Source organism: Herpailurus yagouaroundi, unplaced genomic scaffold, assembly GCF_014898765.1.
Source record: "Herpailurus yagouaroundi ecotype Mexico unplaced genomic scaffold, PumYag 182, whole genome shotgun sequence".
NCBI classification, from domain to species: Eukaryota; Metazoa; Chordata; class Mammalia; order Carnivora; family Felidae; genus Herpailurus; species Herpailurus yagouaroundi.
The window spans coordinates 11429768-11454412 of record NW_024412413.1 but is presented as its reverse complement, the minus strand read 5'-3'; the positions used below and the strand labels follow the sequence as shown (position 1 = coordinate 11454412).

Here is a 24645-nt window from a genome sequence, read left to right as displayed (position 1 = left end):
CTGACTGAGCCACCCAGGGGCCCCACAAAGGCATTTTCTAATAGGAACCTCTAATATCTTTTTTTTTTTTTTTTTTTTTTTTGGGACAGAGAGAGAGCATGAACGGGGGAGGGGCAGAGAGAGAGGGAGACACAGAATCGGAAACAGGCTCCAGGCTCTGAGCCATCAGCCCAGAGCCTGACGCGGGGCTCGAACTCACGGACCGCGAGATCGTGACCTGGCTGAAGTCGGACGCTTAACCGACTGCGCCACCCAGGCGCCCCAGGAACCTCTAATATCTTAAAGAGGAAAGTAGTATTTTTGACTGTTGACTGTATATGCCAGGCGCTGTGTTAGTGCTTTACGTAATTAATTAACATGATTGTTTTTTAAGATTAAAAATTTTTTTAATATCCGTTTATTTTTGAGAGGGAGAGAGACAGAGCGCAAGTGGGGGAGGGGCAGAGAGAGAGACACAGAATCCAAAGCAGGCTCCAGGCTCCGAGGCAGCTGTCAGCACAGAGCCCGATGCAGGGCTCGAACCCACGAACTGTGAGATCATGCCCTGAGCCAAAGTCAGACACTGAACCGACTGAGCCACCCAGGCACCCGTAAGTAATTACATAATTAATCATCTCTTTGATTCTTTCTAAAAGTTCAACCCTCCCATCAATGTGGGTGGGGAGAAGCAGGCTCCGCCCAGTTGAATACTTGGTTCGAGGAGTAACAGCCACTGTTTGAGAGCAGTTTTGTGGCTTCAAAAGCTCCCATCCCTGGGGCGCCTGAGTGGCTCAGTCGGTTAAGCCTCCGACTCTTGATTTCAGCTCAGGTCATGATCTCAACAGTTTGCGGGTTCAAACCCCGCATCGGGCTCTGCACTGACAGTGCAGAGCCTGCTGGGGATTCTTTTCCTCCCCTCTGTCTGCCCCCCTCCCACTCACACTGCCTGTGTCTCTCTCGAAAATAAACAAACATTAAAACAACAACCACCACCACCTCCCATCCCTTACAGGGTGGTGGGGAAGACCTTCCCTGAGGTTTGGGAGGTTCTCTTTCTCACTCCCTCCCACCGTCTCTTGCCTCTGCGATCTCTAATTTACTCAGACCGTTCCTATCTTGAAGATCAGTGAGGGCTCCAGAAGTTCCCCACAGGAGGGGCTGCGCAACAGGGATCTGGTCTGGAAGCTGTGTTTGTACCATAGAGGCCATGTATTCACTGAGGCACACTTACTAGGGGAAGGCACTCCGGAGCTTATGAAGGGGCTGCTCCCTAAGACGTCTCTTTGGCAAAACTGATGAGCACCCAGACGGAACGAAACTGGAAGAAGAGGAAGGGACGAGTGAACAACCATTGATTTCTTGAATGCTGCCTCTGTGCGAGCATCTTGTGTGTTTCGATCATTCTAGACTGTGAGGGAAAGAGTTGTCAGGGATCCGTGGTGTGCTCTGGGATCTCAACTAGATGTAGGGTGACCGTATAATTTACCATCCATGTTGGGGCCCTCTGGGGAGACAAAGGGGCCACTATCGAAAATTGCACCAGGGGCGCCTGGGTGGCGCAGTCGGTTAAGCGTCCGACTTCAGCCAGGTCACGATCTCGCGGTCCGTGAGTTCGAGCCCCGCGTCGGGCTCTGGGCTGATGGCTCAGAGCCTGGAGCCTGTTTCCGATTCTGTGTCTCCCTCTCTCTCTGCCCCTCCCCCATTCATGCTCTGTCTCTCTCTGTCCCAAAAATAAATAAACGTTGAAAAAAAAATTAAAAAAAAAAAAATTGCACCAGACCAAAGTATAAATTGGGACTGCCCTGTGCCAGCTGGGAGGTCTGGTCACCCTCGGCAGGAGGGAAATCAGATGCCCTCTGTTCCAGTTATCTATTACTGGGTGACACCTCCCTCCAAAATTTGGCAGCTGAAAGCCACAATAATCCTTTTGTTGTCTCTGTTGGCTTCTGTAGGCCAGGAATTTGGGAAGGGGTTGTCTAGTTCTAGCCTGGGGCCTCCCGGGCCGTATTAGTTAGGTGCAGGTGGAGCTGGAGTAGCTGGAGGCTAGCTAGAACCTTCTCTCTCTCTCTCTGTGTCTCTGTCTCCATTTAGCCTTAGAGCCTCGCTATATGGTGAGTCCACACAGGGAGTCGAGCTTTCTCACAACATGGCGGCCCCGGGGCAGTCAGACGACATACAAGGGGGCCAAAGATGTCCGGAACAGGTATTCTGACTAACAAGCTGGCAGCGGCATGGCCCTCTACAACCCGGTCTCAGAAGTCAGGCGGCCCTTCTGTTGGTTACCAGCGAGTCACAGGCGCAAGGTTCTAGAAGAGCGCGTGGAGTGAGAGACGTTGTCGTGACCGTCTGAGGAGCCTAAAATCTGCTACAGATGCACCTGGCCTTTTCTAAGAGTAACCAGTTGGTTGTCTGCAAAGGTGTGACTGAAGAGTTTAGGACAGAGCAAAAGCCAGAGTTTCGGAGGAAGTCTGGTCGGGAGGAGGCCTGGGCTGTGCTGGTGGTTTATCAAGGGAAATCTGCTCAGGGGAGTGAATGAACTTGTGGGAAGGGGAGAGTCACAGAGCCAGAGGCCTGGCGTTGTCCAGGGCACGGGTTCTTGGCCACACTGGCCTGAGCAGCAGCCACCGCCCCCCGCCATGTCCCTGGGCAAGGCCGTCCCCTCAAGCCGCCTCTGCTGAGAAATGCTTCTTCTGAATAATCCCGTTACTTGTTCCCACTCCCTCCCACCAAGCAGCCCCGCAAGACCGTGAACCCATATGGAGCTTTCGCTGCCGGGAAGCATAGGCTGGTCAGGCTAACATTTCTTGTGCTCTCCGTTAATAGATGGATCGTCTGGTGATGCGTCAGCCTCACAAGATTGGCTAAGGGGAGTCTGGCCCTGCCTGGCGTGCGGGTGTATCCCAGACTGTTCTGACGGATTCACCAAGGTCGGCTGGTGGTGATCTGTCCGTGGGGCCGGCGCTTTTTCCAGCGCGCATCCACCTGCACCTCCTCGTGTGCCTTCTGTGAACCACCACGGGGGTTATCACCCCACTTTCTAGATGAGAAGGCCGAGGTGCAGTGAGGAGGCACGTTTTGCCCGCGGTCAGGCCGCCGGTAAAGGTGCAGTTGGAACAGCGGTCCAGGTGTGCGTGCAAACCGCAAACCTCTTCATGAAGGTCGGGGCACGTACCTGATGGCAAACCCGTCGGACGGGTGTGCTGGGAGGAAGGGAAGCCTTGAGTCACCAGCTCACGCCAGCCTCCTAAGAGCCCTGTGGCTCCAACAAATTCGTAAAAATAGAAAACCTGGAGGGATTAAAGCCCCAAAGGACGCTTCAAGTCCCCCGCGGGAAAGGGAGGCTTGCCGTATGTTCTGATGGTCTGCATTCAAATTTATTTTTTTTTTATCTCAGCTGGATGTACACTCACCCATCACAGGATCAGCTCTCAGAATAGAGAGGTACCTGTTGAATCATCCACCCCACTTCCTGCCTCGTGCGGGCATCTCTCCAAGTGCTGAGCCATCCGCTTCTCTGCTGGGGCCTGAGATATATCAGGATTTGCAGCCCTGGTGACAGGAGACAAAATAGACTCCCATTTCCTTTGGAACCATTTAGCTAGTTGAGCGAGTGCTTGATTGTTTCAATGGGATGAGCAATGAGCAATAATCAGGTCTCTCCCTGGCTGCTTCTCTCTGCCCTGTGCTTGCTCTTCTTCCGGAAGCTGGGAGGTGGTGGGGACAAAGGCACACACTGGTTTTGGCTCAGTCTGGCTCTTGAGCTAATAGGTGCCCCTCCCGGGACCTCAGGCCCACTTTCTGCAACACAGACGTCGTTCTCTTTCCTTCTGCCCGCCTTGGCTCCCGCTGGCCTTAGGACTAGAAACTGTGCCTGGTGGGTGTCTGGAGAGACTTGTTGGGGCTGAGTGACTGCAGGTGATATTTAAGGAGGTCTCATGGGAGATACGGTTTCAAGGCAATGAAAACAGACATCCGTGGGGACAGACTGTCTGAATTTGAATCCAGGTCACCGCTAGCTTCATGGCCTTGGGCAAGTCAGGCAACTGAGTCTCGGCTTCCTTGTCTGTTAAATGGGTGGAATCAGAGGAAGTAGGTAGTGAGAATTAAGTCAGATAATACGTACAGTGCTTGAAAGAGTGCCTTAATCCAGGCCAGCTGAATTAGCATGGTCACCAGAAGCCTGTGGGGCTTTGACTGGAGCGATCGATGGCCACTTGTGGGGACCCGGCCCTGAGTTGGCCACTCAGAGTTCAGAGAGAGAACCAGTCATGAGCTCAAGTAACTCAAAGTCTAGTGGGAAAACAGATGTGGCTGATGCAGGGGTGCAATGCCTATCAAGTGCTTAACGAAATATGTTTTGAGTAGACCTTTAAAAAGCAGATTTCACATGGAAATCCAGATTTGTGGCTTCTCTTATGATCTAGCAACACTGGGTTGGCTTTCCTGCACGGTGATAAGAAGCCGGAGCAGAATAAGTGTTGTAGCCTACGCCAGGTACTTTGCCCCAGTCCCCACTCTTCCCTCCTGCATCCTGTCCGCCCATATTCATGTTCAAGTGTGCTTGCTGCCTGGCCCTTTGGGAGTTTGCAGACAGATTACAATGCAATGCTGTGAATGCACCGGGAGCACGATGAGGGATAATAACTCATCCGTGGGCAGTCGGGAAGAGCTTCCCAAAGGAGCCGAAGTCCCAGTTGCCTCTCTGTAATACCCGCCAATGCTGCAGAACATCCTTGTCTTTATGGCTCAAGGATGTGAATAGAGGACACAAAGTCCTCCGAGCTGGCGGGATCTCTTCCATAAAGCAACCAAGCCTCAGTGGCTTGTGTGGTCATACAGCCAGCTCGTGGCACATCCAGGCTGTCAATTAGAAGCAGCCGTGGGCCTCGGGAGTCTGCAATTTGTACTCTGGAATCTTGATTCCCTCTCTGCCACCCTCCTGCATCGTGGCCATGGGTAGCTCATTTCATCTTCAACCTCGGTTTCTTCATCTGTAGGGTAGGGCTGGGGATTCTGACCTCAAGGGAGTGCTCTGGGGCCAGATAGTGAGAAAATGGGTAGGGGACACTCATAAGCTCCGAAGCGCTCTAGGCCTGTGAGAGGCATCACGATGGTGGAGAAATAGCCACCTTCTTCGAACAGATTTGGCGCATCTTTTTGATGTTACGGGGACCTTGTCCCCCACCTGCTTTTGCCATTCTCTCTCCTTTGCATGTAGGAGTGTGCACAGCCTTCTTCCAGGCGTGGACCCAGAAAGGGAACGTTTTGGGATTCTCTGGCCTTGGCTGTGAACAGGACTCCAGGCACAGAGCCCAAGGGCTCCCCTCTTTCACGAGGCTCCCACATCAAAAGGAGATGCTGAGATAGAGCTGGGAAGGAAGCCGACCTCCCTGGGCAAAAGAGGAGAAATGTCGGTAGTTACTTTGTTTCCTTTAAGACACCTGCCGCTGCGCATCAGGGGCTACGTTCAAATCCCCGTTCAGTGCCTGGAACTATTGAGACAACATGGCATTGTGGTCGACTACTGGATTTGGGAATCCCGCTGTCCTGCGTGCAAATATTGACTCCTCCTTACTAGCTGAGTGTGCCTTTGGACAAAACTTTAAACTTCTCTAAACCTCAATGTCTTCATCTGCAAAATGGGCTTCTTAAAAGTACCTGTTTTTTTTAGAGCTTTGTAGAAGTTAAATGACATTACGTGGTGAAGGGTTTAGCATATAGTGAACAGCTTAATAAATGCCAGATATGCATTGCTGTTATTGCAAATGGTAATAAGAAACGTACATCATGTTTGTACAGCGTTTTACCGTTTAGGAACTGGTCGTGTTCTCCTTAGCCCATTTGACATTCCCAACAACTCTTTGAGGTGGTCAGGGCAGGGATTATGACCTCGTTGCACACGTGAGAAAACCGGAGCCCAGGGAGGGCAGAAGTCTGCTCAAGGTCACACAGCTTGTGAGTGGTAGAGCCAAGCTCAAGTCCCCTTGGATGAAGGATGAGCAGTGTCATTCGCAGGGCCAGGCCAGACCACCTGCACGTGCCGTCGGGCTGCTCCTCGGGCACTCTAGTTCCTCCAAAGACCCGTTTATAGAGAGATAATCCTGTGGGTTTACCTATTTAAACCCTTGTCGTACCTATTTATACGCTGAGCCTATACCAGCTCCGGGGGCGAAGAAACTTGTCCTTGTGCCCTGGTGTCAGACTGACTTTCTTGGCATCTGTCCCCAAAGGACCTCCGCGGGGGTTTCCCGCTGCCCCCTCGCACCCTGATCCGTTTACCAGAATAGCCATGTGTTCTGAGTTCTGGCCGCAGGATGGCGCTGCTCCCCAAGGCATGAAATGTCCAGCCCCTCACCAGGACTGCATTTCCAGGTATGAAACATCTAAACAGCTCCTATGTGCAAGTCACTACGGTTGCTGAGGAGAGGGCTTCGCTTATCCGTTATTGTTATATAAACAACGGCAGCAAAACCAATAACACCCGTACGGGTTGTCACAGTTTCTTGAGCAGTTTACAGAGATCACCCGGTTCCATTTGCTAAATAATCCTGGTACGTGAGATGAGGCGAGTCTTTCCACCCACGTCTGAAGAGGAAATTGAAGCTCAGCGAGGTGACAGGGCTTGTGTAAAGGCCCCGAGCAGAGTGGCCGGTGGCAGATTGAATGGGGGAGACCAGGCGTCTGCCTCCTCCGTGCCCGTACTTGTCGGCGAGGACAGGGGCTATCTTAGTTGCCTTTCTGCCCCCATTCCTTCCTGTCCCTCTCACTGAGGGCTTCAGCTGACGTCTGTGGCGGGCAGGGGAGAGGCAGGCGGGCTCCCTCAGGCCACTCAGCCTCTAGAAGCCGCAGTGCCGAATAGCTCACCAGCGCTCTCCGGACACACTCAGGCTGAGAGGTGCAGCGTCTGGGTTGGAGCCTGTGAAGAGACTTCAAAGAGAGGCCACTGCTTTCAGTCCGAGGCCTGGGCAGGGTGTGACTGACTCACTGTGATTTGGCCCCTGAAGGCTGCCGGGTGACCAAGTGGCCAGGAATGATTCATTCATTTGTTCACTCATGTATTCGTTCAACAAACGCTTCCTACGTGCCCGCCGTGTGCTAAGTACTAGGGACGCAGAGACCAAAAGCACAGCCCGTGTCCTCCTGGGAGGGGAGGAGACAGAGGGCGGGGGAGACAGGGGGCAGAGAGCAAACAATACAGTTTGGCAGGCGTTTCTCGGAGGTCTGTTCTAAGTGTCATGGGGTTGAGTGAGTCTACCAAGGGCAGGGGAGCAGCCACACAGAGGAGGAAGCCTTTGGCGGGATCTTGAAGGATGAGACAAGTTTGCAGATGACCAGGCAAAAGGAGCCTGGAGGTGGGGTGGGGTGGGGCGGGGGCAGGGGGAGAGTCGGGGGCGATGTGCAAGAGCTGTCAAAAGTCATCGGGCACTTGATGGGACAGGGGGGCAGCCGGAAAGATGGGGGGCAGCCAGAGACGGGCCTTGAAAGCCATCGTGGGGACAGTGAATTTGTGTGTCATAGATGGAAGAAAACACATCAAGACTTTGAGTGATCACTCCAGGAGCTGCGCTAGGCTTGAGATCCAGAGTTGAACACTGTGGTTCTTGCCATCAGAGTTCAGAATTTCAAGGAGAGCATGGCCAAAGAGAAGACCCTCAGTCACATTTGTTGAGCGCTGACCCTTTGCCAAGCATCGTGCCAACTGCTTCCTGAGCATTGGCTTGTTGCCTACTTTGCAAGGCAGGTACTATTATCATCCCCACTTTTTAACTGAAAAGCCTGAGACTTGAGGTGCTTAAGTAAGTTGTCCAAGGTCATAGAACTAGTGATAGAGTCAGGACGTGTCTTTTTTTTTGCTTTTTGTTTTGTTTTTTAAAGTTTATTTATGTCGAGGGAGATGGAGGCAGTGCAAGTGGGGAGAAGGGCAGAGAGAGAGGGAGAGAGAGAATTCTAAGCAGGCTCCGTGCTGTCAGTGCAGAACCCGGTGTGGGTCTTGAACCCATGAAACTGTGAGATCACCACCTGAGCCGAAACCAAGAGTCAGACACTTAACCGACTAAGCCACCTAGGCGCCCCGTCTTTTTTACTTTTTAATGCTCACCTTTGCTAAAACTAATTCATTAATTTTATGTAGATTTTTTTATGCATGTGGTACAAAATTCAGAAGGTGCCCAGTGAAGGCGCTTGTGGTCACATCCCTGCTTCCAGCCCTCCCTCCCCGGAAGTGAACACTCTTACTGGTTTCTGGTGTTTTCTTCTAGAGAGGTTCTATCCAGACCCAAGCCTAAAAGGTAAGAAAAGACAAGTGTGTGGCTAATCACAAGCATGGGCTTTGGGAACAGCCTGCAGGGAATTGAGTCCTGACTCTTTTGGGTGATCTTGAAGAGTGTTACCACTAAATTGTGGTTTGAGCAAGGGTCAGGAGGTCTTGGAGGGAGCGGGAGACATGCCAGAGGGCTGGACTTGGTGGGGGAGGACGCGGTGACAGGATGGAGATGAGAGAATGAGGACCAGTGGGGCCTGGAGAGAGACTTGGGTGGGGGCCAGGCTGTGGGGTGGGGGGGCCGCCACGACAGGTAGGTGTTTGGCAGGACTGGAGGTGCGCTGAGAGGGAGACAGGTGGCCCGTGGGTCTGGGACAGTCCCTGTCTGAGGTCTCATGCTGACGCCTGGAGGAGTTCCAGCTCATCTGGTGCACCCCGGAGCTGGGCCTTGGTCCCTGGGCTGACAGCAAGGCCATGGACTCAGGAGTCCGGGAGGTCCGGCCTGAGTGGCCAGCAGAGAATTCTGGGCAAGCCACTTCCCTCCCGAAGCTTCAGTGCCAGTGAGCGCTTCCCAGAGGTTCATCTCCCCGTTGTTCCTCACTGTGGAAGTAAAGGCAGGGTCGGTGGCGGGGGATGTGGGGGGGGGGAGCAGAAGTGCCCTGGCTGGAATGGGCTGGGGGCACAGGATCCTTCTCCAGAGGTTTCCAGGCTGCATCTGAACAAGCATTCACAGTGTGCAGAGTTCTCCCAGGCAGGGTGGGAGCCTATACATAGATATAGTCTTACATGTTCGATCTAATATGTGTATAATGTGTGTAATAACATGTAATACATACATTATTTTGTTTGTCCCCTGCTTCTGTTTTGAAACCAGTTTTCAAAATAACAAGCAGGTTCTCTGGTGTCCTCCCTTTTTCAGTGCTGAGATGGTCTCATCTCTGGCCCTGGGAGCCCCTTCAAGTCGACCACTGGGCCTTGTGACCCAGCCTGAGTAGTCTTTGATAACTTCCTGGCTTTCTGGAAGAACAAATGTTCCAGATTCATCTTGTACTTTCCCTTTCCAAGTCCTGGAATCCGCCATTTCTCCGAGGAGCCCTGGCCCTGGTTCCCTTCCATGAGAAATGCCATTTGGAGGCCCCAGTCTGGGCTGGGGGGATGTGGGAAGCAGCAAGCTCGGGGCCAGGAGCCCACAGTCTGGCAGCTCCCTCCTCCTCCCCTGGGGATGGGGGATTAGAGGTCCGGTTACGTCTTTCCAGACTCATCCGAGGCCAGGCCGAGAACAAGACATGGGAAATATTCGTGCTGGGCACCCCTGGGTTGCGATGGCATGGTGGGAGCCCATGGACCTGGATTCCGCCCCAGCTCAGCTGCTGTGTGTCGGAGTGACTCTGGGCAAGTGACTTAACCTTTCTGAGCTACGGCATCCTCATCTGTCAGATGGGGACAGTAGCACTCACCTCATGTCAGCTTGAGGATGATGTGAGACATCGCATTTAGGTTTCTGACATACGTGGCCTAGAGCAGGTACTCAGTGAATGTGAATTCCCTTCTTATCCCTCCTCGGCCATGTAACTTCAGCATCCCAGGAGGTGAGAACTGGGTTACTGGATGATTTGGGAAAGGGACAAGGGAAGAGGAAGAAATTGGGAAATAGAAGTTTGTGGACAAATAAATGGGAGGGGAAGTTCATTCAAAACAGGGAAGGTGATTTTAGTGGTCAGATCTGTCCAACAAAGGAAGGTTCTGTGTGCTTGGGGAAGGTGGGGAGCCTCCTGTTGCCGGAGGTATACAAGTAGAGGGAGAGGGACCGTTGCCAGAGAAGTGTTCTTTTGAGGACTCCTGCATTGGCCGGGAGGTTGGTCCATTCACTCGGCACACTTTTGGAGTCCTACCGGTCCTTGCCCAGCCCTGTGATGGGACAGGGGATGCCAAGGTGAACGGGATACCATTCCTAGCCCAAGGAACTCCCAGTCCAGGGAATGAACTGATCTCCAAGGTCCCTCCTACTCTGCGGTTCTGGGCTTTAAAGTGTCCAAGCCTTGGAGGGAGTTGGCTGAGGATTTTCAGTGTGCGCCTTTTGGTATTGATCCACTGGAGCCGGAGCTGGCAGGAGAGGACTCCGCAGCGTTATTAGTGCGGAGGACACGCTGTAATCTGTCAGTGTCGCCCTGGTCGCAGCTGGTGGGGGAGCCATCCCGCTGTTAACTCCTCCCTCCCCAGCAGCCACTGAGCGCACAACTTGTAGAGCATCCCCCACCCCCGCCCAGCACCCCCATCTATCCCTTTAGGAGGGAGAATTTCTTTTTCTATTTCTCCTGGTATGAGCCCTCTGCCCCCACCAAGGACATTCCTCTGTACCTTTAGTTACCAGATTTCCCTACCAGGAGCCCGTGGGAAGAGTCCTCCTCTTTCATGGCCAGCTTTGAGTCTTACCTCCGTGAGCCCTTTGCCAGTCTCTCAGGCAGAGCAATAGACTCTAAAGGACTGTCCTTGGGGAAAAAGTTTAGCCTGGTTTTCCAGCTAAGACAAGGAGAGAGACAGAGCATGGGAAGGAGGTGTGAGGTGAGCGAATGGGTCAGGGATTTGGTTCTATGGTAAGTGCTCCTTTTCAGCTCTGAGCACTCTAGCAGACTGAGTGGGTATGTACTGGGGGCTGAAGATGAAGTGAAGGGGGCCAAGAGACCACTGTTAGAGAAGTGGATTAGAATGGGGGTTAGAATCGCGGTGCCAATAGACTGCCCGGCTTACTGTCCCAGCTCCACCATATTCCTGCTGTGTGACTTTGGGCATTGATCTTAATCTCTCTGATCCTCATTTCCTCTTTTGTAAAATGGGGCTAATAAATAGGACTTACCTCACAACGTTGCTGTTAGCATTAGAATGTAAAGTGTCTACATTAATGCCTGGCGCGAAGAGGGGGGCTGGATAGATTTCAGTCGTGATTATTATTACTCTTCATGGAGCACCACCTGCATCCAGGCACGACACTGGGAGCTTTCACGTTCAAGGTCTCCTTGGAGCATTCCAGCTGCTAATCCCGTGTAGGGATTATTAAACCCATTTTGCAGATGAAGAAACGAAGGCTCTGGGAGGCTATCTCTTGCTTGCATCACACAGCTGGTCAAGGGTAGGGCTGGGCTTCAAACACAGGCCTTTCTGACTCTCCTGTCCGTGCTCCCCCACCTGCCCTTTTCTGCTGCCCTCAAGGGACGTCCGCCCTGAGAGGCAAGGATGCTGAGACTTCCATGTCGGCTCTGGCTGGGGTGCTCTTTCGGCTCTCTCTACTTTTATTTTTTTATTTTTTATTTTTTTTAACGTTTATTTTATTTTTGAGAGAGAGAGAGAGAGGGAGAGAGAGAGACAGAGAATGAGAGAATGAGCAGGGGAGGGGCAGAGAGAGAGGGAGACACAGAATCCAAAGCAGGCTCCAGGCTCTGAGCTCTGAGCTGTCAGCACAGAGCCCGATGCGGGGCTTGGACCCACGAGCTGTGAGATCATGACCTGAGCCAAAGTCAGACACTTAACCAATTAAACCACCCGGGCACCCCAACTACTTTTATTTTTTTTTTAATATATATTCTTTTAATTGTAATTTTTTTTTATTTTAGAGGGAAAGAGAGCTCGTGAGCAGGGAGAAGCGCAAGGGTCGGCGGGGGGGGGGAGAGAGAGAGAGAGAGAGAATCTTAAGCAGAATCCACACTCAGCAAGGAGCCTGACATGGGGCTCTATCCCACGACCCTGGGATCATGGCCTGAGCCGAAATCAAGAGTCAACCGACTGAGCCACCCAGGCTCCCCTGGAGTTCTCTACTTGTAGCCTCGAGTTGTTAATTATTATTTCATGCGTGTTTTCTCTCTTCTTCAGAGAGCGTGAGATCGAGAAACATTTTTTCTTCTCTCTAGCAACTGAAATGTTGACTTGGACCATGAAAGCTACAGAATTGACGGTGTTTCCCTTCTTGCCTTGCTTGCCAGGAAGCTTGTACTTTTTGTCATACTGCTTCTTTCTCCCTTCCAGGGTTTTCATTTTCTACCTTTAATATTGTCTTTACTTATGGGTTTTTTTACTAAAAGCTGTTCCGCTCATACAAGGAGCTGTGTAAATAGAGCTTAACTGAATGGAAAAGGGCAGATTGCAAATCCCAAGTACGTAATTCAAGTAAAACTATGAGCTTTAGGAAAGGGACGTACCTTCTTTTTTTTTAAATTTATTTTTCATTAAAAGATGTTTAAAATTCACATCCAAGTTAGTTAGCATATAGTGCAATAATGACTTCAGGAGTGGATTCCGGTGATTCATCCCCTACATATAACACCCAGTGCTCCTCCCAGCAAGTGTCCTCCTTAATGTCCCTTGCCATTTAGCCCATCCTCCCACCCACAACCACTCCAGCAGCCCTCAGTGCATTCTCTATATCTAAGAGTCTCTTTTGTTTTGTCCCTCTCCCTGTTTTTATAGTATTTTTGCTTCCCTTCCCTTATAAACATAAGGGAACATTTGTATCTTAAATTCCACATATAAGCGAAGTCCTATGATATTTGTCTTTCTCTGAGTACCTAATTTTGCTTAGCATAATACCCACTAGTTCTATCCATGTTGTTGTAAATGCAAGATTTCCTTCTTTTTGATTGCCGAGTAATACTCCATTGTATCTATGTACCACATCTTCTTTATCCATTCATCCATCGATGGACATTCGGGCCCTTTCCATACTTGGGCTATTGTTGATAGTGCTGCTATAAACATTGGGGTGCATGTGTCCCTTCAGAACAGCACACCTGTATTCCTTGGATAAATGCCTAGTAGTGCAATTGCTGGGTCACAGGGTAGTTCTCTTTTTAGTGTTTTGAGTCACCTCCATACTGTTTTCCAGAGTGGCTGCACCAGCTTGCATTCCCACCAGCAGTGCAGAACGGTTCCTCTTTCTTCGCATCCTCACCAGCATCTGTCATTGCCTGACCTGTTCATTTTAGCCATTCTGACGGGACATACCTTACTTCTATTCGCCCTGGCTCTGGCATGGTGAATTTTGCACAGAAAGCTCAGTGGTGATTTTCCCTGGCATGTGTGGGTCAGCAGCTCTCCTCGCACTAGAATAAAATCCAAAGTCCTGTCCCCCGGGGACTGACCCCTGCCCACCTCTTCCCACTCATCTCATGTCACTTGTCCCTTGTTTATCAGAGATAACCATCTGGGTCATCTTTTAGGTCTACTCACAGGCCAAATTCTTTTCTGTGAATTTCTGTGAAAGGAGCTTTGCACATTCTGTTCCCTCTGCTTGGGACGTTCCCTCTTCTCCCATCCCCTGTGTTTGCCGGGCTCACCCTCCTTATGCTGCAAATTTCAGCTGAAAGTATCAGTGAGAGGCCTTCACTGACCGCTCTATTTAAAGGGGTTGTGGTTTCTGAAACCACAATTACACTATATGTTAACTAACTTGGATTTAAGTAAAATTTAAAAAAAAATGAAAGCACTGCTTTCAAAATTAAAAAAAAAGGGGGGGGGGAGTGGTTTGCAGTATCTAACCTTCAAAGATGGTGCCTAATGTTTCTTCACCTCTCAGCTGCCTTCTACTAATCCCATCAGGAGGTGGACTCAGTTTCTCCTCCCCCTGGAACTAACCTTGAGGATTTGCTTTTTGTTTTGTTAACATTTTTTTAAACATGTTTATTCATTTTTGAGAGATGGGGAGAGACAGAGCATGAGTGGGGGAGGGGCAGAGAGAGAGGGAGACCCAGAATCCAAAGCAGCTCCAGGCTCTGAGCTGCCAGCATGGAGCCCCACATGGGGCTTGAACTCATGATATGCAGATCATGACCTGAGTTGAAGTCTGACGCCGAATCGACTGAGCCACCCCGGTGGCCCCACTCTGATCACCAGAATATAGCAGAGGGACCTGCTGAGGCTTCTGAGTCTAGGCCCTCAGATGGGGAGCAGCTTCCAGTTTCTGCCACTTGGAATCCAGCTGCCATGCTGGGAGAGGCCCAAGACACCTGGAGGGGCCGCAGGGGGCAGAGATGAGGGGTTCGGGTCGACAGCTTCCCTGAGCTCCGAGCCAACAGTCAGCATCCACAACAGCATTGTGCGTGAGCCCGTTTGTTCATCCCAGCCCAATCAAGCCCTCAGATGATTGCATCCCCAGCCGTCATCCTGTGGAGCAGAACAACCACCCAGCTGAGCCCTCCGAATTTTTTTTTTAAACTTTTTTTTTTTTAAAAAAAATTTTTTTTTCAACGTTTATTTATTTTTGGGACAGAGAGAGACAGAGCATGAACGGGGGAGGGGCAGAGAGAGAGGGAGACACAGAACCGGAAACAGGCTCCAGGCTCTGAGCCGTCAGCCCAGAGCCCGACGCGGGGCTCGAACTCACGGACCGCGAGATCGTGACCTGGCTGAAGTCGGACGCTTAACCGACTGCGCCACCCACGCGCCCCAGAGCCCTCCGAATTTTGAGGGATAATAAAATAGTTATTATTTTAAGCCACTAAGTTTTAGATGACTGAAGGAGAGGTCAACTCCTGTTTTGTTTTGTTTTGTTTTGTTTTTTATATCCTTGCCCCACCTGGGTGGCTCGGTTGGCTGAGCATCTAACACTTGATTTCAGCTCAGGTCATGATCTTAGGGTCATGGGATCGGGCCTCCGTCGGACTCTGCACTGGCAGCACGGAGCCTGCTTGGGATTCTCTCTCTCTTTCTCTCTCTCTCTTCCCCCCTCTCTTTCTCCCCCTCTCTGCTTGTTTCCTGCTCACACATGCACGCGTGCATACACACTCTCTCTAAAAAATAGATAAATAAACTTGGAAAAAAGAAATCATTGCCCCAATGCATTTACTTCATAGCCCTCATGAAAATTTGTGATTATGTAATTATTTGATTCTTAACTTGCTAATTTTCCTGCTTCCCCTCTGGAACAGGAGTTGCAGGAGGTTGGGACCGCATCTCTCTTGATTACCACCATCTCCAGCATCGAGCACAGAACAGCATGTAATGGGAGCTGAATGAATGAATGACTGGAAAGCATCAGGATGGTCCTCTAACGCCTCTGGGAATCAGGCTGGGGCATCACCAGGAAGGAGGTGGGTATGACTCAAGCCTTAGCTCTGGAGGGCTTTCGCAACTCAGAACTGCGAAGCCTTTCCTGACACGACCCTGGCACCCCAGACCCCCTGGTCCCTGCCAGCGAGAACTGCCCCTCCCTCCTCCTTGCTCTTCTGTGCCCTGTGGGGCCGTCCATTAAGGCACCTGCGACTCTGTGTGCTTTTGCGTGTGTAGATGATGCAGACAGGACAGAGTAGTCGGTGTGGTGTAGGACTCTGGACCCAGAGACCCCGATGTTTGACCCTGTGCTCTGTCACACTGTGGTATCTCTTTGTGCCATGGCTACATTTTTTTGAGTGTTCACTTACGTAAGTGTTTATAGGTATCAGGCACTGTTCTAATGCTTTTAATTCATTTATGCCACCTAGCAATCTTATCAGATAGGTGCTGTTATTATTATTTTCCTTTTACAGATGAGGAAACGGACTCATAGGTAATTTGCCCGAGGTTAGGCTGAGAGTAAGTGTCTAGAGCCTGGCAGTGGCTTGAACCTGGCAGTGAGAATCCAGGACCTACCTTCTTAACCCGCATACCTTTCTGCCTCTCTGGGCCTCAGTTTCCATATCTGTAAAGGGGGTAGTAACACCTGCTTCACAGGACTGCGATGATACATGATTTGATAGTGTCAGGCGTATTGTAGGCTCTCTATAAATGCCAGTTTGCTGTGGTAAGACAGATAACTTAGGCTTCCTGCCGGAAAGTACCTGTCCTTGTCTGTACGCTCGGGACCAAGATCAAGGACTGGTAGAGTGGACGTGGTCAATAAACCTGACAGACCGAACGAATATGTTTGTGTGAGTGGTTCTAATTCCAGAAGCGCGTGCCGTGTGTGTGCACACGCCCATAAAAATACGTATGTGGACACACATAGGCTCACGTGCTGTGTGTGTGGGGGGGGTAGGGTTGCGTCTTGAAGGTGTGCATGAGTGAACCTATATGCACACACCATATCTACACATTTGTGGAATGATACGCCGGCAAATGTTTGATAATCAGCTCTTTGTTAAAAAAAAGAAAAAAATCCCTGGGGCGCCCGGGGGGGCTCAGTTGATGAAGCGTCCTGCTGTTGACTTCAGCTTAGGTCATGATCTCACGGTTCGTGGCTTTGAGCCCCGTGCCGGGCTCCATGCTGACAGTGCAGAGCCTGCTTGGGATTCTCTCTCCCTCTTTCTCTGCCCCTTCCCGGCTCATGCTCTCTCTCTCACAATAGATGAACTTAAAAAAAATCCCCCATTTACAGCAGTTGCCCACTCCCTTTTCAAGGTGCCAGGGTGGCCTCCTGGAGAGCTGAGAGGGGCTACGTGTGGCCCACCTGTAGGAGTCAGTCCCAGCACACCACTGGCTGCTGGCTGTCCGTCTGCGACAGCCTGTGGCTGGGAAGGCAGCCGGCAAAGTTCCTCGGGCCTGGGAGAAGTCTCTGCAGGCCCAGAGAGGCCTCTTTCCAGAGCCCGTGCACCAGGGGAGCCAGTGGTCGTTGGCACCCAGCCAGCTCTCTCTGTGATTGGCCTGGAAGCCAGTCCAAACTGACCCTCCTGGTTAGTCAGGTCTCCTGAGACAGCAGCCTTCCCTCCCCTGCCTCCACTGCCCTCAGAGTTCGGTGAGGTCAGCACTCGAAGCCTGGAGCGCGGATGGAGAAGGGAGGAGAAGGAGCCCTTCAAACCTCCGTCAGGAGGGGTGGCCGGGGACTGCGGAGGCCAGGAGACCAGGGCCTGGAGCCTGCGTGAAGCCAGTTCCCTGCACAGGTGTGGACACGTTGCTTGCCCTCTCTGGGCTTCAGCAGTGCCCTTTTGCACGGAAGGATAGGTCTTCTGAGCTCTGTGACCTCTTGACTTGAGGGCTGGACCTGAGGATTTGAAATCTACATTGAAAAGCCAGAGAGAGTGTGTGCTGACCTCAGACTTGGGCAAGAGGGGCCCCTGTTTGGGGCATTGGGCTTTGGGGAAGCTAGCTGTGGCCCTCTAGGCCATGCCCCCCTCCGTAGGGGGAAGAGTCCATAATCCAAGGGCATGTGCTTACCCTGAGCCCACACCCCTCTCTCAGAACTCTCTCTCTGGGGCCTGCTACTCTAGAACTTCTGCCCAAAGGATCCTAAGCCAACCTCCAGGGTTGGCTGCCATCCGTCTTGAGGTTGGGTTGGTGTGAGGGATGGTCAAGGAGTTGTTGTTTGGGTGTCTGTAGCTGGAACTCGGGCATGCAGGCTGGGCTGGACACCCGCTTTGTGCTGAGCAGACCTGGAGGTGGGAAGGGAAGGGGGCCAGGCTGGGGCTAGGAGCCAGGCTGGGTTTGCCCCTTGCCACTTTTGGGTATAGCATCCAGACCAGGCTGAGAATTCCCAATTCCAATCTAGTATTTTAGGTCACCACGAAGAGATGTTTGTCAGGATGGAAGGATGGAACATATTTTAAACTTTGTTTGATCTGTAGCCTTTAAATATTCAAGTTTATGCTTTGGGGGCTCTGTATCTACTCCTACCCTGGGGCTTGCAGATGTTAGGGGTGATCTTGGGGGAAGAGATGTTTGGGGAGGGGGTGGCTCGGTGGCATGGCCTGACGGGACCTGAGCTGAATGGAGCAGGGAGTTCTGAACGTGGGCCAATTCCAGAGTGGAGTTTTCTGGGGCCTCATGGTGTGGGGATGGGCTTCTCTTAGGTCCGGGTCACTTGGGTCTCCTTTGTGTACATCTCCTTTCTCTTGGACCCCAAGGAGACCTGTACAATGACTATGCTTCCTCCCCACGTCTTATGCACTGTCTCCCCTCCCAGGGACCCTGCCTTCCAGAGCTCATGAAGAATCCTTGATCTATGTCAGGACTGGGGTTGTGACACCTGGGACATCGTGACATCTGGTATCCTCCCCAGTTCCCATCCCTGTGTATTATCATGGCTGTGTCGAAGATCACATATAGGTGTCTCTTCTGGCTTTCCAAATGAAAATATTCAAATAACCAGGCCAGTGAATCCCAGCTATTGTAATGAATGAGATTTCTGTGGGGTTTTGTTTGTTTGTTCGTTTTGTTTGTTTTTTGGTCTGCAATGTTGGATATCAGTAGGACAGAATGAAGCTCTTGGCTCTTTTCAGAACAATGTGTTATAATGTTTTCATTTTTTAATTTTTTTTTCCAACGTTTTTATTTATTTTTGGGACAGAGAGAGACAGAGCATGAACGGGGGAGGGGCAGAGAGAGAGAGGGAGACACAGAATCGGAAACAGGCTCCAGGCTCCGAGCCATCAGCCCAGAGCCCGACGCGGGGCTCCAACTCACGGACCGCGAGATCGTGACCTGGCTGAAGTCGGATGCTTAACCGACTGTGCCACCCAGGCGCCCCTATAATGTTTTCATTTTAAACAAGCTTTGGTTAGCTTTCCCTTTTCCTGTTTGTCACACATTTGGTTGTGAGTTTGTACCTGACCTTCCTCGTTAAGGATAATAAATTCAGCAAGGTGGTGATGGGCAAGTGGGCCCAGAGAAGCAATAGAAGGAGGAGGAAGGAAGCGGTTTACAACTTGCCAACGGATGAGTTCCTGTTTGTTTGCTTTTTAAATCTTGATTTGATTTTGGAAGACCTTCTTTCCTCCCCTCCTATTCAGTATGACAGTTTTTCTCAGAGTTAAAAGGAACTAAATGAAATGTGTTTAATGGATTTTAAGAGGTGTTTACAGTGCTCTTTCAAATAGCTGATGTTGGCAGTTTGACCAGACCAGGGCTGGACATCGCCAGGCTGGCTCTTTAGCTGCCTGCAAATGGAGCCTTTCTCCAATGTCAAGGGTCAGATTCTCCTGTTGGCATCTTGTTATGGGCTGAATGTTTGTGGCCTCCTGAAATACATGTATTGAAGCCCTAACCTCCAGTGTGAGGCTATTTGGAGGTGGGGGTCTTTAGGAGATAATGGGTTAGATGAGGTCAGGAGGGCGGGGCTTCCATGATGGGATTAGTGATCTTTAAGAAAAAAATTTTTTTTAACGTTTATTTATTTTTGAGATAGAGAGAGACAGAGCATGAATGCGGGAGGGTCAGAGAGAGAAGGAGACACAGAATCTGAAACAGGCTTCAGGCTCTGAGCTGTCAGCACAGAGCCTGACATGGAGCTCGGGGCTCAAACTCATGGACCGCGAGATCATGACCTGAGCCAAAGTCGGACGCTCAACCGACTGAGCCACCCAGGCGCCCCAATGGGATTGGTGATCTTATAGGAAGAGAAAGAGAGACCAGAGCTTGGTGCCCTGTAAGCACACAGAGAGAAGGTGACCATTTGCAAGCCAGCAAGAGGGTTCTTACTGGGAAGAGAATCTGCCGGCGCCTAGATCTTGGACCTCCCAGCCTCCAGAACCTGGAGAAGTAAATGTCTGTTGTTTAAACTTCCCAGTCTAGGCCTTGTGATAGCAGCCTGAGCAGACTAGGACACTCCCCATTTTGTCTCTCCTGTTAGGAGAGACCCAGGGCTTCCTGCTAGACCCTCCTCATTTGCCTCCCAATCCGTAGTCCCCTCGGAGGAGCAGTTCCATGCAGGGAGCCCTCTGAGTTCACCTGCAGGGTCACGTTCATTCCAGGCTGTACACCTTCATGGGGAAAAATTGAAACCCTGGAGTGTCACTGGGAATGTTGAGTAGGGCTGGTTTGTTCTAAAACAAAGAACTCAAGGACATCATGCTTGCCATCTTCAAATATCCAAAAGGACGATTGTGTTCGAAAGGGAAGGCACTTGTTCATTGTTGCTGGATTCAAAGGAAGAAGTGGATTGAAATTCATCTTGCAGAGGAGATTTTGACCAATGAACGCTGCCCAGCCCAGGCTAGGCTGCCTATGGAGGGGATGAGCTCCCTGTCTCCAGAGGTGTGCAAGTATCCCTAAAGGATACTTACGAGGAGACTCATGACCTGTGGAGTGGGGACATTCTACTGCATGGCTTCTAAGCCTCCCATCCCCCAGCTCTGAGACTGCATAGCTTCAGGATTGTTTAGTTGGGAAAGCAATTAAAGAAATCCACTGACGTGAGGACCAAGCTATAAAAAAAAATCTTTATTTCATGTACCAGGATTTTTTTCTTTTTTTTTTCTTTTTTAAGTTTTCTGCTTTTTAAAATTTTTTTTTTCTGTTAACAGTCTGAAAAAAAAAAAAAAAAAAAGGACCCACCAAGAAAATAAATCGGAGGTTGGTTTCTTGAACTGGTTTGAGCTGGGCATGAGCAATCAGCTGCCCTGGCGAGCCGTGCCCTTGACAGCCCCCCTCCCCGCTCCCTCCCTTCGGGCCCCCTAGCCCTTTCTCCACAGTGCTGGCTTCACCCTGCACCCAGATGGCCTTCTCCAAGCGACCCAGGCCCCAGCCTGGAAAGAAGCGCCAGTTGCTACCCCACAAACACTCTGCCAAAACCCAGAGAACTGGGGCCAATTTTCCTCTTCCGACAGCACCCGTTTGTCTGCTGTTTTCCTGGGGCCTCTCCTTCTCTCTAGTCCTTCATCTTTTTCAGGTTTGGAAGCTGGTGGGGTGAGGGAGGGAGAGAGACTGCGATTTCTGCCCAGACCGAGAAGGGCTGTGTTGCCACCGCGCTAGCCTTGGCCGCCTTGGCTCTGCCCCCGGGGGGGCGTGGCCTTCTGTGCGCTGGGGGACCAGCAGATGTTCTGCCTTGTGGCTCAGGCTGAGTTTAGGGTTCCAGCTGCAGCTGACTTGAAAAAAGGGCTTTCCTTTCCTACTCCCCGCAACTCTCCAGAGCTCAACTTTAGGAACTTCAGGCCAGGCCAGTGCGAAGCAAACCAAGTGGGGGCCAGCAGGGGCCCCCCACTTTGAGCAGAGTGGCTGGCAGGCTGGGCTGAAATCCACACTTGAGAAAGCTGTTGGGTTTCCGTTAGTCGGAACTGGCCTTTGATGGTCTGGGAAGAAGGTGGGGGAGCAACACGGGACGCCCCAGACTTTAGTCCATGGTGTCAGCTTAATTTGGGGGGTTGGTCCTCAACCTGCGATCCCCTCCGTCCCCTCAACCTTAACCCCTCCCAGCAAACCTCAGAGGATCCTCTTTTTCTCTGACCCCCAAAGGCAGTGGGGAAGGCCTGGCGGTTGTTAATCTCTTCTCTCAGAGAAGCCCCCTTCACTCTCTGTGACTGGGTTATGGCACTAAAGAAAGGGGACACCAAATGAAGAGTGACTTTAGGGACCTCTGGTGCCTTCTCCCTCTCTGTCTGAATGGCAGGATATGTTTACTCACATGTGTGTATTTTTGCTCTGACATTGGATGTGGGGGCAGGGGCTTGGGAGCACAGTGAGGAGGCATATGGGGTGTGTGTGTGTGTGTGTGTGTGTGTGTGTGTGTGTGTGTGTCTGAGAGGCTGACTGATGATTTGGGAATGTTCGCAATGTCTGGGGGCTGGATGGCAGCTATTTTGGTCATCCCTGGCATCTTCCTCTGGGCAGGTGGCACATCTTAAAAGTCATCGACACCAAGAATAAGAATGGGCCTTTGAAACTCATGTAGGTCAATCCTTATGCTTACATAGGGGAAAACTGAGGCCCAGAGAGGCCATCGCAGCAAGGGATTCCAAAATCCAGAGCTAGATTTTAGACTGGGGCCCTTTCCATGCATGTGAGTGTGTGTGTGTGTGTGTGTGTGTGTGTGTGTGTGTGTGTGTGTGTGGTTGTTGTCAATGGCTTTGGAGGGCATGAGTCAGTGTTCTCTGAACCCTGCCTCTGGCTATGTATGGGAAGGAAAGGGTTTAGGCTGAGAGTGTATCCCAGCGTGTGATTGGAGCACAGGGTCCGGAGGAGTGTGTACGTGTGCGTATGTGAGTGTGTGTGAGTGGGTATTCGATCTCCTTCGTGTAGACCGGGTTCTCCATCGTGATTCTCTCTCTCTCTCACATTAGCAGCACCTTCCTGGTATAAGGAAGAGATCTTTCCTCACAGAACCCCCCTGTCTCTCCCCCCAGGGCCCTCCTCCTCTCCCTCCCCCTGAGCCCAGCCCTTATATCTTGCAGCAGTTTGGTTTTGTTTTGTTCTTTAATGGATTTGTATATTTGTTTTCTGTTTTCTCTTTACAAGTTCCCTGCTAAATTTTAAGTCCCCCACCCCACCCCATTGTTTTGTTTTCACAGTTTAAAGCTGGAAAAGAATTAAAAGAAAAATACTATCTGATTTTCTTGCAAGTAAATCCACTTATTATATATTTACATTTATTTATAGTCTGTGGTTTTTTTATTAAAAAAAATCACCACTTGTTTTTCCTTTTTCTTTTGTAAAAAGAAACCTTTTTGCAGTGTCGTTGTTGGACTCGCTGGGCCCCCGGGAGGGGGGCTTCAGTGAGTCCAAGGACCCCCAAAGGGTCAATGAGCCCCCCTTCCCAGGGGGCCGGGGGCCTATGAGTCTGGGGGTCCACCATCGCCCCAGGGTCATCAAGTGGCCCTGAGGTGAGAGGTGAGGAGGGAGAGCTGCTTTATAACCCCCCGGGGGGTGAGCATCTCCCGCTCCTAGGGACAGGAGCTTGGGGTGGTGACCCCAAAAGCTCACCCTGAGGATTCCAGGGTTTCCGGGCATCTTGCAAGCCAAAGGCAGCCATCCCCTCTCCTTCCCCTCCCTCAAGGCCTAGGAAGTCATCACAGTGGGTTAAGGACCATTAAGGACTGGGAACTTGGGCGCTACGCAAGCCCCAAGTGCACCCCCCTCCAGGCACCTTTCGGACAGGAGGGACCAAGGACTCTAGGGTCACCTGGAGGCCTACAATTGCCCCATCGATGCTGGGTGGAGCCGGCTCGCAAGCCTCGCGAGCCTCGGAGCTTGCCCAGCGTTCCTGGGGCAACCATCCAGAGGCTCCAGGGACCTGGCAGTGACCGAGGGGCTCACCCGGCCCCGGGGCCCCTGAGTCTCCACCCCCCCACTCGCCCAGGGAGGCAGAGCCCGCTTGGGGTTAAAGAGAACAGAAAAGTTAACTCTCCCGCATTAAAACAAAAAGTAACATAAACCCCTGATAAATGCAGAGAACATCCCCCTTCCTTTCCGCTCCCTCTCATTTTTTTGCTTTAATGTTATCTTGGTTCCCTTTTATTTTTTCGTTTAAATTGGTTTTTATTAAATGTTAAAATAATGGTACATGGGAAATCATGCATTTTCTTTTAGATTTATTTTCTATTTTAAATTTTTTATCCTCTCTCGCTTTTTTTTTTAAAGTTTGTTTTTCTTTCCCTCGGTTAATATTTTTTCACATTTCCTGTCGTTTTGCTTCTGTGTTCCTCTTATATTTTGTTCTTTTTTTTTCAAATTTACTTGTTATGTTTTTCTCTTTTTTTGTTTTTTTTTTCGTTTTTTTTGTTTTTTTATTTTTTTGTTTTTTTGTTTTTGTTTTTGTTTTGTTTTGTTTTGTTTTTTTTTTTTGCTCTTGGAAGGTTTCCCCTTCCCCTTGGATGGTCGGGTTCCCGCCCCCTCCCCTGCTCGCCCCACCTCCCGGCGCACGCGCCCCTCCTGCGGCGCTGCCAGGCCCCTCCCCCACCCCCTCCCGCGGGCTTCATACGGGGGTGGTCCGGCGGTTGGCTGTGTTGGAGTGGAGAGAGTCTTTGTTCTCCTTCTGGATACAGTTGTGGACTTGGAGGAAGCTGTTATCCCTGTCGGAGTTGTAGGTGGCGGTGGGCGTGGTGGCGGCCTTCAGGGGGTCCCTGCTGAGGGTGTACATGGAGATCTCCGTGGACGGCAGGGTGTTGAAACCCTTGATGCCCACGGGGGAGGCGTCCCTGGAGTGTGAGGGCTCGGTGGAGCGGGAGCTGGAGCGGCTTCGGCGCTGGTAGCGGTAGCGGTAGCTGGGGATGCGGGTGATGGCGGAGGCCTGGAGGTAGTCCGTGGCGCGGGCGGTGGCCCGCAGCTGTTTGTGCCGGTCGATAAACATGTGCACCGCCAGCACCCCAACCATCTCGGCGATGATGAAGGACAGGGCCCCGAAGTAGAAGGACCAGCCGTAGGAGTAACTATTCTTTTTGGAGTCGCTCTTGGAGGGGTCTCCGGCATTGGCAGATATATACACGATGATGCCAATGATGTTACTCAGACCTGCGGGGCACAGGGACGGGCGCGGAGGGGTGGGAGTCAGAGCGGGGGGGGGGGGGGGGGGGGGGTTAGTTACCAGCAGGGCATCAGACCCTGGGGAGGGGGGAACCGAAGGGCAGGGGCAGCTGGACGGGCTCTCCCTGATCCGGAGTTTTCAGGGTCAGTGCTCTACTGTGACACAGGCAAGCATCACCTTAATATTTTTGTCACGCCACTGAAGAGAGCCACAAAGGGGAGGGCAGTTGGAGATAAAGATGCGGGAGTGGAGGGGGAGAAGAGAGAGGCATTCTACA

The 24645-nt window shown here is 51.3% G+C and overlaps 1 protein-coding gene and 1 long non-coding RNA gene across 3 annotated transcripts in view; one reads left to right on the top strand and one right to left on the bottom strand.

Annotated features, from left to right (window-relative positions):
- The window catches only part of LOC121040411 (uncharacterized), a 110182-nt gene that overhangs the window by 6468 nt on the left and 79069 nt on the right, over nucleotides 1-24645 (top strand). The window contains exons 2-3 of one of the 2 annotated variants that reach the window (XR_005795271.1): nucleotides 2071-6351; nucleotides 15154-15315. This is a non-coding gene — a long non-coding RNA (uncharacterized LOC121040411). The remainder of the gene's footprint in view (nucleotides 1-2070; nucleotides 6352-15153; nucleotides 15316-24645) is intronic. The other variant, XR_005795270.1, reaches the window with a different exon arrangement.
- The window catches only part of CACNG2 (calcium voltage-gated channel auxiliary subunit gamma 2), a 108438-nt gene continuing 107584 nt past the window's right edge, over nucleotides 23792-24645 (bottom strand). Inside the window, exon 4 of the mRNA XM_040490919.1 lies at nucleotides 23792-24355. Within this exon, the coding sequence (XP_040346853.1) occupies nucleotides 23820-24355 (536 nt within the window). The 3' untranslated portion in view covers nucleotides 23792-23819. The remainder of the gene's footprint in view (nucleotides 24356-24645) is intronic.